Source organism: Cygnus olor, chromosome 16, assembly GCF_009769625.2.
Source record: "Cygnus olor isolate bCygOlo1 chromosome 16, bCygOlo1.pri.v2, whole genome shotgun sequence".
Classification (NCBI taxonomy): domain Eukaryota; kingdom Metazoa; phylum Chordata; class Aves; order Anseriformes; family Anatidae; genus Cygnus; species Cygnus olor.
Window position 1 is genome coordinate 6,349,272 of NC_049184.1, and position 16,453 is coordinate 6,365,724.

A 16,453-nucleotide genomic window follows, 5' to 3' on the forward strand; every position below is an offset into this window, starting at 1 on the left:
ATAGGACTACTTGCATGTATTTAGATCTTACATGTATTTGCATATTTCATTAAATAAAACATACTTTAAATGTTTAATTCACCAACTTACAAACTGCTGAACAAATGAAGTGATTCTGACTTGGACGACTTCGTGCTGAGGATAGCACTTCTGTAGCACTGTGGGTACATCCACCTCGATGCATGGGACAGCACTGCAGATGTTTTGTGCCTGGCAGTGGCAATGTGCAGGCAGGGGGGACACTGCAGGAGTCTCCCTTTCCACCCAGTGTGTGCTCCTGCGTCAGAGAGATCTTCTTTTCTGCCTGAGTTTGGGCAGAATTTCCTATCCCATGTAAGAAATTAGATGATAGATGCCAGCACCTAACGTGGGGGGCGGTGGTGCTGTAGTCAGCAGAGAACATAATGGTTGATGTTCTTCTCCCTGGAGAAACTCTTTGCAATTAGTTTGGTGTGTTGATTGATACTGCCAGCAGATAAAAAGGTTGGATGTGTTGTGCCTAATGTCATTATTGATGATTGTGAAGGTGTGTTGGCGTTTATACTGCTTTAATAACATCTAACATCAACCAGGACTGGAGAATCAGAATTTGGATGGCATTATGGAGCCAACCTGCATAATAATACTCATGGTGGCATTTAAGTATGGTATTTTCCATACAACTTGCGAGTTTTGACTTAAGTTTAAAAATAAAAATAAAAATTAAGCCTAAATATATCTCTAGATAAAGATGGCATATTTTTCTTTGCTAGTGTTACAGAACACAACTGTCTGATACATTGGAAAGCATCCTGCACATTTAACCTGTATGATACATTTTCTAATGGTTTAGTATTTTGATTATTGGCAGGTCAATTAGGTAGGTGGTTAACTCAAAAAAATCAAGAACGAGGAGATTTACAGTGTTGTATTTTTTATATTTATTTTGGCTTTATATGTTTTAACTAGCATTTTAAAGAAAGTCAGTCATGGTCTAGGAGAGTATCAAAAAAAAAAAAAGCAAAGGGGCAAAAAGTGCAGTGATCTTAAATCACTTCAGTGATCGTAGCAGATGCTTTTATAGCCTTTAGCATGATTCATCCTACCAAAGCCCAACTTCATGGTTGGTACCAGTCGCATGCGAAGAAGAAAATGGTAACTCAGTCAATCAGTAGCACCCTCAGTGAGAAACTAAAGATATATTTATTTGTTGTTAAGTGGAGAATAAGTTTATCTGCTTCAGCTCTTTCGAGATTTACTCCAAAACAATGTCTCCTAATTACTGTATATTTTTCTCAAACTACCAGTTGTAAAAGCAATGGTATCATCTTGGCTGTAGAACAGAACATGATGAAAATCTAATACCCTTTAATTTTATTTTTTTTTCCAGGCAACAGCAAAGCAACTCCACATTGTCCTCTCCATCTGTACTCCACAAAGTGAGTGTTTCTGCCAAGTGCTGTGATTTTAAAAATAATGTTTTGCTGAACAGCCATTTTTTGTAGACTTCTGTCACCTTAAAATACATTTGTCTTAAGCCCATCCACCTGTTCCTCTGCATGTCTCAGGCCCAATGAACTAACCAGTTTCCCTAATCTTGTTAGATATGGAGTGAAAGAAGGTTTGAGGTACTGTGTACTGAAAATTCGTACCCCTGGGAATCCAAACCTTATCACTTTGAATGTTGCTTTGTTTGTTGGTGACCATAGAGGAATATGTTAAAATGTCAGAGGTTTCCCATGATACCTCGTTGTTTGGCAGACTCAACATGAAACATGGCAATCAGAGTACTGAGTTGTGGTTTTTTTTTTAACTTGTGTGTATTTTGCAGAGTTGAAAAAGTCCCAATGCATATAGGTAGCTTTATCTTACTAGTTTATATAAGGAGCCATATACTGAAACAAACTTTTGCCCCAGTCTAGTAAACTCTGAGCTCCAAAATATTCACCATCATTGTAGTATATTGATAGTATTTTATCAAAATGTCTAGAAATGTTTTACATGTACTCTAGAAGATCATGTATAATAACTATTGCCTTATGCCTTCTGTTTTCTTGTTCTCAATAGACATTATCCCCATATAGTGACAGTCTCATCATTCCCAACAATGGCAACATATGGACAGACTCAGTACAGCACGGGAATCCAACAGGCTGCTGCATACACTGCCTACCCTGCTCCTGGGCAGCCCTATGGCATACCCTCCTACAGTGAGTACTTGGATACCATGTTATATTTGAGGACATCTTCCTCTTACTCTTAGAAAAATATATTTGAAGGTTAAAGGTTTAGAATGAAAGGTCATTTCTGTCTTGGCAGTGTTCTCTTCTTAGGCTTGGAGGAAAATCTGACTTTGTTAGAAATTATAGGATTACTTTGAATTATCTATCATCCCTGTTATATCCTGGGATATGGTCTTACAAACTAGGTAAGGTTGGAGCTGGTCAGTAATAGGATATGAGACAGCATGAAAAACACAGGTTCAGTGGTATGTGCTACTTGTAGTAGTAGCTCTTGACTGTTCCCATGACTCACTGCTAAGACAGTCTCTTGTAGTAAATAAGATATTTAGGTAAAATACATTTTGCCTTCCTTGATTCCTCCTGTGGTTTCAATGATAAAAGCTATGTTAGGAAAAAAATCCTGTATACTATTACAGAAGAACCAAGGCATAGAGCAAAGTAAGACATGGGTGAAAAGATAGGGAGTACTACAGTTTTGGAAGACAGTCTATGTTTCAATGGATGGTTATTAGCTATAAGTGCCGTGAGCATTTCTAACCCTGGTCAGCTTTCTTCCCTGCGTTCCTGCACAGCCTTGCAAGCAGCTGTGGGGAGATGATGCTGGGCCAGGAGCAGCTGGGGGGGGTTCAGGCAGAGAACTAACTAAACCAGCACTCCTGACGGTGGAAAGCCTGGCAAACCAAGTGTTAAGAGTGTCTTCAAGCTGTGCATGTAAATACCAAGCTCTTGAGGCAATTGGGAAGTTCTTTCCACTCCTGAAGACCAAAGAGATATTACTCCTGCTTAGGCACAGTTCTTTAACAGAAAGCTTTGAGCTCCTTATTCCCTGCTGATCCCATGAGTGCTGAGACTTGCAGCATTAAAATGGCTTCATAGGTTCCTTTTCCACTCCTGGTTTCTCTCGTGCTCTTAAATACCTTTGTTTGCTTGGCAAATACAGTATTCTTTCCCAACAAGAAGCTTTTATAGAGCTATTGATAAGGCTTTTACCAAAGGGAAATTCAGTGCAACAGTCTGGAAGGCCAGGGAAATGGGCTTGGCAGGGACAAAGCTTTACCAGGATGATAAGAGGAATGTTTTGAGACCCTTTTCCTGGAGCTACTTGTGTGTTTGCATCATCTGGCTGATTTCCAAGAAAAACTCTGAACAGTTGTCCTGTTAGAGCAGGTGAAAGTAGAGCCATTTGCTACTGCCTTGAGTCTTTAGGGCATACATGTGTCAGGCCCATATGCTGCTTATAAATCCTGCAGATGACCTCTTAGCATCCTTGAGCAGTGATTTCCCTCCCCCAACCCATATACCCTCTCTAAGATACTTGACACAGCATATGAAAAACTCCACCTGGCTGACAACCAAGAACAATGAAGCAGTATTGTTTTTAGGCACAAAAATAAAACTCGGCCAGTTTCTAGACAAAACAGAACATTGTGTGGAAATTAATTTGGTGCTAAGTTATTTCACTGTCTGACAACAATTTTTAGACTTCCAAAAAGGCCCATTTGCTGAAGATTAATTGTAGCCAGGGTAGGTTGAGTGTTTGCATGCGGAGTGCTGATGTAATTGAAAATCATGGGATGTTATGAAAAGAGGCTTCTCTACATACACTCGCAAATCCTTTTGCTCCCCTGTCAGTAATGGACCCAGACGCTTGCACCAAAATATGTTCACTCACTATCCAAATAAAGTTCCTGTGTTTCACAATGCAGCATTGTCATATTGTTGCTAACTAGTACTCAAATTGCATTGCAGTTATTCTCACCTAAAGCTAAAAGAAGTGATTTTACTAGAGAAGACATAATCTGGGAGAAATTATTTCCAACCTGAGCAAATGCAGACTTGTTACTTCTAAGAGTCATTAAGCTAGAAAACAGTATGCTTCATGAAAGGCACGTGGATTTGACTTGTCTTTTGGCAAGTTTGCCTGCAAGTGCTAAAAGACGACAGCAGCCTGGGAAGCGTATAAATCCAAAGCCAGAACATCAGCAGGGTCTTTGTTTAGCCCCCGTACTCAGGATGTGTCCAATGGTCATTTTTGGTTTTGTGCAAATAGACATGCAAAGGAGAGGGAGGGTCACACCCAAAGGCTTCATAATAAGACATACCTTTCAGCTGTTTATTTTAGTAATACAGCTGTAGAATCATGGCAGCATCTCGGAAGAAAATATCAGCCCCTTTCACTACAAGCAAAGGTTTCCTCTTGCAGTGTTTAATTCAGCTGGGGCCGCTCCCCCTGTAAATTGTCAGTTTAATTGCCCAATTTTAGTAATGAAAAGATTTTGTGGCTTCAGGGCTTCTGTTCCTGAACTGTATATCTATCTGAATAGGTGATAACCCCTCCTGTATGACCTGTTAATAAATATTATACTACCAAAGCTGAAAATATAATGTAAGTAGAAGATAATAACTCTATTGAGAACAGAAGTCTTGAGCTTAGTTTGCTGCAGGCTCTGTTGTTTTGTTAATCATTGCTTGCATCTGATAACTGTTCAGAAACTTCTTGAGTCAATGAGTTTAAGTAATTCTAAAACAAAACTGTCCATAAATTGTTTTTGAAAACAATGTTATTCATGGTTGCTTCTCTATCTTAGCAAAAGTTCATTAAGGTGTGCATACAGGATGTAGCTGACTCAACCATTTGTGGTGAATGTACTTGACTGTATTACTTGAGAGCTCTTTGAGTAATGTAGATTTTTTCTAAAAAAAATAGAAATTATAGGAAAAAACAAAAGAGTTCATTAGTTTAAAATCTATCTGAAATATTCTGAATTCCTAAACTTGCATTTTTATACCTTTATGTGACAAACACTCATGTTCTGCTCTTGGTTTCTACTGTATGTTCCAAAGGCATCAAAACGGAGGACAGCCTGAGCCATTCCCCGGGACAGAGTGGGTTTCTTAGCTATGGATCCAGCTTCAGTACCCCGACTGCTGGACAAGCACCATACACCTACCAGATGCATGGTAAGTACAGCTTGTTGCCTTGTGGGATGTGCTATGAGAAGTCACAATAATATACCCCTTATTAGATCAATTCTTTTCCTTTTGCTATTGGAATGAAAAGATTAGGTGTAGGCCGTCAGGGAAGGAGAGACGGTAAGTCCGTAGAGGTCTGTTGTGCTCATCAAGGAATTAATTTCTGGCAGAAGTACTGGATTTAGAACTTGTGTACCCTAGCAAAACTTCACATATGACCAATATAAGCTTTACTTTTCTACAGAGACTGTTCTTGTTTGTTTGTTTTGTTGTTGTTTGTTTCATTGTTGTTTTGTTCTTTTTAAAATTAATTTTGTGATTGCCTCCTTGGGATTCTAGGGTTAGTGTGAATTCCTGTATTCTGAGTGGAAACGAAACAAAAGTGGTTTTACACTTCATGCCAGTAGTAATGGTGGTATTATGCTTCTCCCCAGTGCTGTTCTGAACAATCTGCTCCATGGTAAAACTGCTGTATATTATCAACATTGAAGTTTTAAAAAAAACCAAAAAGATACCTTCATATTATTTTTCTTTTTACTGTTAACACATAGCAAATGCCTGCTAAGATACATCTACCTGTTTTATCTTCTGAAGTACTAACATCATTGAATAACTACAGGCTGTTGAGGTGAAATTCAGAAAAGCAAAGCTGAAAGCAGCTGTTTTTTCTCAAGGTTCCTGAGCTGAGACTTAATAAGTTTAGAATAGCTGTTTTATTACTGTCAGAATAATATCTGGTTATAAAATAGAGAATTGGATTTCCTTATGGCATCAATGACAGTGCCTTGTGCTTGGAGCTTTCTAACACTCTGTTTTGTTGTACAACCAGGAAGGCCAAAATACACTTTATTCCTAAAAATAAAACTTAGTTATTTTTTCATCATTCCATTTCAGAAGCTGTACGAAACACCAGATTTCATGAGAGTCAGTGTTGATTTGCCAACTCCAAGAAAGTCTTGAAAGGGTTTAAACCTGAATTGCCAGAAAAAGTGAAGTAAATGAAAATGGTGAAATTTCATTTTGTGATTCACTTTAACTCATTTTTAGCATGGAATTTGATTTCTTTGAGCATTTTGGTGCTGCTGGTCAGAAACCTTAAGTGCATATGGGAGGTTTCTGTTATCGTAGCTATAGTAACATGTTTTTTTCCTCCAGTGTGTTCTGTTCCTGATCTTTGTGAATTATGTTTGTTTATTTATTTATTTTCCTGAAACTTGCCAAGTCATTACACATGAATCAGAGGAGGAGTATTAAGATTTGGATAAACTCTGTGAAATCTGGACTTAAAAATACTGTCCAGAGAATTCTTCAAGGAGTCAACAGTTGCATTAGAGGAACCATAGCATAACCATTTCAGCTTTATCAATCATTTTACACCCAAAAAAGAATAATGAGTATGTTCTGAGAAGCAGATCATGTCCTTAAAATGTCGCTCCGTCTCTGTCCTTCCGCCTTGAGTCCCATGAGAGTGCAGTTTCATTCCTCGCTTGTAGGTCTCTTACTCTGAGTCCACTTTGATATTTATATTGAACTTGACTAGTAAAATGCAAGGATTAGACTTTTGTCTTCTGCTAATCCTCAGCATGCATGTATTTGAAAGTGCCTTGCAATGAACATGAATTGCCTTGAGTGCATGAACTGAGCCAAGCATTAAATAAACAATTCCAAGAGATTAAAATGCAAATATTCTTGCTGTTTCTTAGCAAATACCTTCATTACAGCTGATGACGTAACAGTAACACAAATGAACATGCCTCAGGTAGTTAAAAATTGCCCAACTTAGGTTCTGGTGAATTGGAAGACTTCTCTGCTGTGACTACACCTATTCAGACTGCCTAGTTTAGAAGCAGCTCAGGTACAACTGCAGCAGCTCTGCCGGCAGCAGTGCAAGCTTGTCTGTACAAAATGCGCATGAGAGGCTGATCCACTCCAAGATCCAGCTGCTGGAGGGAAGGCAAATGCATTCTGCCTTGTCTTTGTCCTTGCCTCAAAGACTTTCCAAGGGTTGGAAACCACAGAAGAATTATATGACTTGTCCAAGTTCATGTGGAAGCCAGGGGAAGGAGAAAGTCTCTTACTTTGCTTTTTGATATTGCTGGGGGTCTTTTTTAAAAACTCTAGGCAAAGTGTCCGTCTGTGTCACTACACTTAGCTATCCCCCACGTAATGAAGAAAGGAAGGAGAAAATTGTATTTCTTCTCAGCCCTGAATGTGAAAGGTGGACACACACATCTGCTTTGATTTTAAATCCAAGAGCAAATAAAATCCTAAACAATTATATAAACCAGGAAACAAGGTAAAATCAATTTCATTCCAGAAATTATTTATGAAAGCTGAAGACTGAGAGGTTACCTTTGGCTGAGACTTCACGTGCTAGTTTTGTCAAAGCGCACATCTCTAACACTAAGGTGTTTTTTGTGGCTTAGATTCCATGTGGGACGTGTTGGAGACACCTGAGTTGAATGTGTCACCAAAAAACAAACCAAAAAGGCACAGGGCTGTGGTTTTCGTAATGTTGATTCCTACAAGCTCTATCCATCCTACTCCAACTAGGAGTTCAGTTTTTGGCTTCTATTTTGCTCCTTGAATGTCTCAGTCTCATTTTGAGATTGTGTTACGCTGTTAGCAGTGGAAGTCCTCTCTCTTTGGTAAAACTGGCTTGCAGTTATCAGCAGTTGGAGCTGTTGGAGTGTTGCAGCTTGTTTGCTGCTTTGTCAGTGAGCTGAAGTGTCATGTATATGCCCTCCTGGAGCAACAGCAGTTGTGCTCTAGCCTGACTAGCTGCTTTATGATGAGATACTAATTGTTGTTGCACCACTTTTGATAGAAGTATGGGCATTTTCTTTTCCTGCCTTGGAAGACCAGTGTATTCGTGTCTAGGTTTCCGGTGTTGGTTTTGTGTTTTTCTTTTGTTTCCCCAGAATGCAGCTCCCACATGTGCTTTGTGTTAGCTTAGAAGAATCTGAGCTGTTTGGGAAGGCAAACTCTTGACTCATTTGGGACTGAAATTTTTAAGATGGCCCCTTTGCTCAATCAAGAGGTTTAGACGAACAAGTTTTGCGCATCAGCACTTGAAAATCTTACACTTGCAAAGAATACTGACATAACTGCGTGTGTTGTGCCAAAGCAGACTGGGAGGAACTTCATGCATGTTTGTATGACCATGAATGTGCCCAAGGTACCTTCATATAATGTTTCTTAGGGCAACGCTGTGGTGTTAGATAAAATCACTTATTTTCATTCAGATTTTTATGCCATTTCAGCCAGCTCACTGGCTGAAATGCAAGGGGAAAACAAAGGAAAACAGTTTCTGCAAGTGGCAGGTGCTTACTCCAAGGCAAAGGGAGCAGAAGTAAATGTGTCTTCCTGTTGTAAACAAATATTTCAACCCTTCTTCTCCTTGCTCATGCAGGGGAACAGTCTGAATCTCCCTGATCATACAGTTTATTTACCTTGTTGAGTGCTGGTGAAAGGTTTGAGTGAGAAGCTAGGAGCCTTCCTGTGCTGAGTGCTACTGAGGAATGTGCACTCCGTGCTTTCCCACGCTGCAGCACCTGGGGGCAGGGAGGCAATTGTTCCATCTCCTTAACCCAATCCAGCAACTCTCCATGCCACCCAAACTCCAGGACTGTTGGGACTTCTGCCAAGTTCACATCAGTCCTATTGGCCACCCCATTACTGGCCCCAGGCAGGAACTCTTACTGATGTGATAAAACAGCTGAAAGTGCAAATTTTTATTTAAATGCCTTCATAAAATCAAATTTCAGGGGGACTTGAAGAGTCAAGCCCTTAACCCTCACTTCAAGGACAAAATATTTATTATATCATGTCAAAAGAGAGAAGGGATCTCGAAGAGGCTGACATGTGCAGTGGATCAGTAAGGAAAGTAATCTCCAGGAGTGCCTGCTGCTTAGTATTGTATTTTAAAGTGTGAGGAAAAAAGGCTTTTTTTTCGAGCTTAGGTCTACAAGTATTTTAAGACAGTAGTAGCTCAAGTACCTATAAGTGAAATAACTTTGACTGATGTTGGCCTCTCTTGAGCATCAGCTCCCAGAGCAACACAGTGAAGCTGTCTGCAGGCAGGGGTGGTCAGGCCATGAATCTTGAGCAGCTTGTGCAGGCTATGAAATCCTCATGGTCCCCTCGTTTATGAATTACATGGCCAGGAAATAGGTGTGTTATGCAATCACAGACTAATGACCTTTTGGGTGACAAATACTTTGTCTCATAGGGCTCTAGGACAAATGTTCTCCTTCAGTAAGTGCCAAGGTAGTTGGAACTGGTTGGTTTGCTCTCATGTTTCTTTGGAACCAGCACAAGCTCTGGCTGGGATTTGTGTGTCAGGGCCTCACCTCCCTGATGGCTGTTGTCAATAATGTGCCACTTCTGAAGCCAGATTCTGCTCTCCCTTAAATCTGTTCATTTTCGTTACAAACACAGATGATACAGATGCAATGTAGTGTTCAGCTTTACATTTTTAACTGCTGTTTCCACCTGTATCCTGGTTCTTTAGCAAGAACAGAATACACTGAAAAGTAATAATGAGGATAAAACATTCTTTCAGTCACTGAGTGGTAAAGAAAAAAAAATTAAAAAAAATATTTTGTGGACAGCCAGAAGGGGAAATCTATTTTCATGCTCCCATAGCATGAAAATAAATTAAACGTGGAAGGGCTTTTAAGCCAAATAGCTAATGCAATATGTCACACAGACATATAAATATAAAAGATGAGGTTGGCAAGTTCCATAGCTGACAAAAATGACATGAAACGGTGTCGCAAACTTACTATAGATTGAAATAATGATTTTAATTGCCATGTAACAGAGTGGATATGATAGTATTTTGGCAGACTGAGTAACATTCAAATAGACTGAAATCTAGTGTTATTTACTCTGAAGGAGGGACAGTATTCTCTTCTTTTTAATCAGTGATGTTTACAGCATTGATTCAGGCCATTAGTGTATTTACAAAAATAATATTTGATAATGAAGCTAAGATATTTGCAATGTGCATATGACCAGTTGAGGGATGCCACTTATTTCCAGAGCCATGAATCAGAAGAAAAAGTATCAGTTTGAATTAGATTTTTCTGTCTTTAAAATAATACATTTGTAATGCTGGGGGAAAAAAGTGTTGCTTCTATATGCCATTTCCTAACGGATCCTTATGTAAGTACACAACTGTAGCACTGAACAACACCATAGGCTAGATATTAGAAATATATTTACTTTTTAACACACATTTTTCTAAGTTTGCATTTTATGAAAATTTAGCAGTTCAGTGATTTGCTCAGACCTTTGGTAAAATTATTATTCAGTAGTAGAAATGGAATACAAGACATAAAGATTATATTCAGCCTCTGTCCCAAAGAGTTTACTGCCTAAACTGGTAATTGAGGAAAATGGGTCTTGTTGGGTAGAGGCCCAAATAAGCTAATGACATGCACCCACTCTCTTTTCTGGCTTCACTGCATTAATGGTAACAGCACAAACAGACTAGAGTTGCAGGAGGGCAAACTTTTGTAATCCAGCCAAGCATAATCTTACCCAAATGGTTCCATACCTCAAAGAAAGGGAAGAGCAGGGCTCTCAAACCCAGCACTCTCTGGATGAATCGCTGGTGTATATCTGTCTGTGATACCATGTCTGGTAGAGCTGATTAAGATTAGTAAAACCATACACTTCCACAGCTTATGATAATTATTACTTTCCTTTTGTTTTCATAAGGCTGTAAATAGCTGGTCAGAACATGAAACAAATGTTCTGATTAAAATGTCTCGTTTGTTTGGGTTGGGTTGTTTTTGTTTTGTTTTGTTTTTGGAACACCTCTCAGCCCCTCTCCCCCCCACCTCTTTTTTACAACAACCCTCAGAGATACTTTTTATGCATCTACTCTCTAGCCATTGTGCATATTACAGACAACCTTACCTAGTTTTATAACACCTCGTATGTATTTATCCTCGGTTACTGGAGGAGATTCTTGATGCTGCAAACTGTTGTTTCGGATTTGCGTAGGCAGTAGATGCTTCATCCAGCATCGTCTCTCATCCCTCTGCGTGCTGTTCGCTTCCTGATGTGTTGATCTTCCTGTCCCTTGGATTGTGAGTGAAGAGCAGACTTGGGTTTTAGTCCCATGAATATTAGCCTGACGACCTTTTGCTCACTTGGAAAGAATATTTTTGGACTTCATGTTAGTGTAACAGAACGGAATCTGGACCTCCATAGGAGCAAATGAATTATCAAATGCTTAAGGAAGTCTTTGGAATGTAATAAACTTGTCATTTAATCAGCTATGTGAAATACTATGAGAAAATTGTGCCAGTGTGTTAGCTAATATAAAAAACCATAAGCTATGTAGAGAGAGTGATAGCAGCCAGCTTTTAGAGCATTTCCTGTGGTCACATGAGCATGTGTTACCCCCTCATTGCACATCAGGCCATCTCTTCCCAGCTTGTCATTAATTCCTAGACAATGCCTTGGTCTTCAGTTATTATTGCTAAAATGACAGCTGGTATGAAACTATGAAATTGCACAACAGTTAAAACTGTGCAGATACTGTTGTTGGGCAGGAAAAGATTTGACCTTTTTTTTTTTAATAGCCATATTCATCTACCCGCAAAATACTTTTTACATTACAAAGGAAAATTCAGTTACGTAACTGGGATAAATTTCCTTTGCCAAGGAATTGCAAAGTAGTATTGAGTTCAGTACAGACATAAATTTGGGGCCAAAGACCTACGCAGTGAAATTCTTTGCTACTGCTGAGCATTTGTTTTCTTTGTAGAGTCAGTTCTGATCAGCTGTCAAGTAATGAATGAATAGAAAGAGGCATATATTTTGTGCAATGCTGATTTGAAATGGACTAATCATGGATGTTGCTTATGTTTGTGGAATGAATTGCTTATGCTTGAGACAAAGTAAAATCTGAACATTTAACTGATTGAAATGTTTTATTATGCTTCAAACATTTTGGCGCTTGTCAGTATCTTGATACTGTTTTCAAAGAGACGCCTGAATTTCTTGCACTTGTGTGCAAGTTTGTGTGTTACATATTTAATGTGAGCCCATAAATATCTATTTGGCATGAACAGTTAGTTCTGCATGCATGAATTTTGCAAAGAAAGCGACATGTTTATTTTTAAGCTTGATTCTTTAAATATTTAGTGATGAAATGTGCAAGAAGGGTAAATCTCAATTTACACTTGAGAAATGTGGATCACACTTTGGCATACAGATAGTGAACCCATTAGTCCCAGAAAATAAAGGAGACGGAGAAAATATTCTCAGCAAACTGTCAATCAGATGCCTTAGATTCATAGAATTAAAACCTCAGTAGCAAATGAGTAGCCTCTTTCAAATGCTTCTGCTTCGCAGCTGGTTTGCATTAGTTGCAGTCTAAAACTGTGGCAGCAAAGCTGTCCTCTGCTCCATGGTGAGTTCAGCGGGGAGAGGCCTCTCTTCAGGAGGGGTCAGACCTCACTTTTTACAGTGTAAATACAAGTTTCCCCAGAATAACAGCACAGTCTCCCTTTCAGAGATTTCTAAACACCAGGGGCTGACCATGCTACATTTACTTTGTTTAAGAAACAGCTATCTTACAGGAGAGGGAACTCGTGGGGAGAGGCGAAGGTGTTGACAGTGATGCACTGTAAGCTTCAAGGATCTGTGCTACTGAGACCCAAGGAGAAAGCCCTGCCTTAACTTTTCCTATTTACTGCTTTTTTGGTGCTACTATTCAGAAACCTTACTGTAGTTGATATTAAAACACATTCCTAGGTCCTTATTAAACAAGGAGGGACTTGGGAAGGGATGTGCCATGGGAGGGCGTAGACACCAGGATGCATGTTTCTGAAGCAAATGTGTATTTGCAGGAGAGAAAGGGGCTGACAACTAGTCTTAAACATCTTCTCTGTTGAGGCTTATCTGAGGTGTAACGCGTCTTTGTCGGTGCCTTCATCCTTAAGAAACACCAGGGCTTGTGGTAAGGCTTAAAGTTTGAATGGGGACACAGGTTGTCATGGCTGAGTAGCACTCATGGAAACTCCGAAGTAGTGGCAGAAAACCTGTGTTGTGATAGTGGTACAGCTGAAACCAGGAGCCTGCTCTGAGACAGAGCGTGTGCTTGGGAGGTACCTGATGTCTGCTGAGGCGCTTGAGGAGGGTGCGGAGAGGGCTGTGGGCTTTTCCCACACCCAGCTGCCTGCTGTGAAGAGCTGCTTGACGCTTCATGAGGCTTCATTCTCCTAGCGTGGTTCCTGTGTTTCAGAGTATCTGTCCAAATCTCTGTGTTAAGAACTACAGGTAGTTTCAGACAAATGTGCTTGAATGTAAGGCAATTCACAGGTTCACTGCAGAAAGTGTTGGATAAAATTCTGGGGGTGTCTTCTACAAAACATCAGAATGACTGTTCCGGGCCTGATATCCATAGCATCTAGCTGCCTGTCTGGGTGTTGATGTTGAAATAAGAAGTGTGAGTGCTGCCCAGTGATCGTGGTGAATGCTGTTTGTACGTCATCACTGCATAGATTGGACAGGCCATATATTAGGCAAAAAGGTGTCTGCATGGATTGGACAGGCCATATATTAGGCAAAAAGAAATCTTAAAGTTTAGGTATAACCTAGATAATATGACTATGAGAGATTTCCAAGATTACGGTCCTGAGCAATAGCCAGAAAGGTATGCGTAGTCATTAAGAAAGGTGGGCTTAAGAAGCGGTAATTAAGATGTCTATTTTAGCTGTTTCGAACTTTAGGTGATGATTTGACATCTGCAAGGAGACATGCAAAACAAAAGCCAAGATTTTAATTTATCTTAGAAAGGTCTCCTCGTTCCTGGATCTGTGTTCTCCTTCTTACATATTAATGTTTTGTAGATGCCTTTACAACTGAACAGATTGGAAAAAATATGAATAATGAAACGGTCAAACATTACACTAAAATCCTTTTACACGAGGCTATGCTGAGATTTCTATTGAGACCTCAGTTAGAGACCAGACGGGTGCCTGTATTTCAAAGGAAACAATACATCTTTGCTATAATGAGATCTTAAATCACAGTTTTGACATCTCGTAAAAGTGAGAGAGCTATAGAGCTAATAAGAAGTGGATGAGAAAAAGGGAACATTTTTCATATCTTAATGGATGTTTGGTAGCTAAGAGGTGGCATATATGTTTGAATCAGCTTATATCTGCAGTTAACATTTCTGCTTTAAAAATAAGTAATTTTGAAATTACTGTTCTCTTTCATATAGATGCAACATCAGCACAGAAAACAGTTGAATTACAGAGATGTTTGGGTGTTGTGGAGACTTCTGTTTATGGATTGTATTTTCTTCATTTTTGTAGGCCAAAAAATCATCAGATGGTAACAGCTTGGGAAATTATGAACTTGGCCTTGATTATTCAGTTATAATGCAGTTCTCATGGAATATGCTAAAATGTTACAGAAGCTTCACTGAATAATTGATTTGGAACATCTAATAATGTTTTCTTGAAAATATCTGCAAGGCAATAGAAGAGCTAGTATAAAATTACATATGAAATTTACATTAAAAATTAGCGTACCTGCATAGGCAAGCACTTGAAAGTTAGGAACCATGATTCATGATACCAGTGCAGTATTTGTACTGCTTTTTGTTTTATCTCCTTTTTAAGCACTGTGTGAGGTAATGCTCAAAATAGAGCCTTAAAAAATAGAGTGCAATCATATGATCAAGGACTGTGTTGATGTTTGCGGACTAATAGGGTCTGACTCTGCTTCACTTAACACAGGCTTTGCAAATCAGGACTTTCTTAACTGCTGTGTTGGCATCAGATAACCCTCTTGCATGTTGGTTGTTTTTTTTACATGTAATTTGGATACACTTTCTATTTGTATTGGCAGGGTTCAAATACTGAAATTTGTGCTCTACAGTATTGTGACCTGTAGAACTACAAGAATACCTGCACTGTCTGAAGAAGAGTCCGAGAGCCCACTGAGTGTTATTAAGGATAAAAAGAGGATATACATTTGGCTTAGAAAGTCTGTATCTGGCAGATTAATTGAAGCTGGTGAGGCACTACCAGGCAGATCATTCTGCTTTTGTCTTGTTTTTCATACCTTTCTCTGAGCATCCTCTGTTGGTCACTGTTCTTTTTTTTTTTTTTTTTTTTTTTTTTACTTTCCCGGAGGTATTGCAGTACTAAAGCAGTGCAAAGAGGGACTGGAAAAGCCTTGTGGCAATTGTCTGGCTCTAGGAAGCGGTCAGTAAAGTTACCTTGATCCTAAATGATGGGTCAAAGAGTGGAAACATGCTGTCCAGCTTGCTCTTTTCTTTTCTCTTGGTATTTATAGAGATTTGTCTTGCTCAAGGGAAAGGGAATTGCTAGATACATGGCTATGCTCACAGGCCAGGTTTTTACCTCAGTTACATGACAGCAGAAGTTCTAGGGCTTGTTTGATTTTAATGGTGACTTGGGAACTCAAAACCACTAAACAGAACAGTGGGTATCAAATCCAGCTTTCCTTTATCATGTCCAGTTGTCTGTCAGTGGGGCTGCAGCAGGGTTGTGCCCCTCATCAAACCTGCAGCAGGAGGAATTTTTAATCTTTGGTGCCCATGGAGTCCCCCAAATAAAGTCAGTTTTGCTGATTGCTTATTTCAACAAGGGATTGCACTGAAAGAATCTACCTCATCGTTCTAAGGATGTTCACTTTTTAGCCTAAAACATTGCCTTGCAATTTGTTCTTGAAGACAATCCAATGTGATTTCCTTCTGTAGCCGCAGCATCATTGGATTGGAGTGGTTAAAAGGAACACTTTCTCAAAAAAAAATGATAAAATTTAATTGCTTTCCCAGGGCTCAAATCCTGAGAGTGAATGTAAACCATCCCAGCACTTTCAACACCATTGTTGAGCTGGATTAAGCTCTACAGGTGACCAGGCTCCAAAGCACAGTAAAAGCCAGGCCTGTCCAAGTGGCCTGGTTATCACTCGTTAAAGCTCTTCGAGGCTCTGTGCCTCAGGTGCTCCCAGAAGCAGGCAGCAAGGGAAGAGCTTTGACACAGAAAAACTGTGCTACGAAATGTGTTTTATATCACCATTCGAAGTGCCCACAAACACCTGGTCAGGTTAGCTGGAGTGGGTGGGATTGTAGTGGGAGAAGAAGGGGCATATTTTAAATGGGCTGCATGTCAGGGAGTATTATCTGCAGGAGGTGTTTGTATGCTCCTGGGAGCAATATTCTTTAATAGACACTGCTGATGTCAAGTGCTATAACA

The 16,453-nt window shown here is 39.5% G+C and overlaps 1 protein-coding gene across 14 annotated transcripts in view; it reads left to right on the forward strand.

The window, feature by feature from the left end:
* The window catches only part of EYA2 (EYA transcriptional coactivator and phosphatase 2), a 97,314-nt gene that overhangs the window by 41,929 nt on the left and 38,932 nt on the right, over positions 1-16,453 (forward strand). For all 14 annotated transcript variants that reach the window (XM_040576216.1, XM_040576210.1, XM_040576213.1 and 11 more), the window contains 3 exons: positions 1,370-1,418; positions 2,047-2,189; positions 5,067-5,183. In XM_040576216.1, coding sequence (XP_040432150.1) covers positions 1,370-1,418; positions 2,047-2,189; positions 5,067-5,183 — 309 coding nt within the window. The remainder of the gene's footprint in view (positions 1-1,369; positions 1,419-2,046; positions 2,190-5,066; positions 5,184-16,453) is intronic.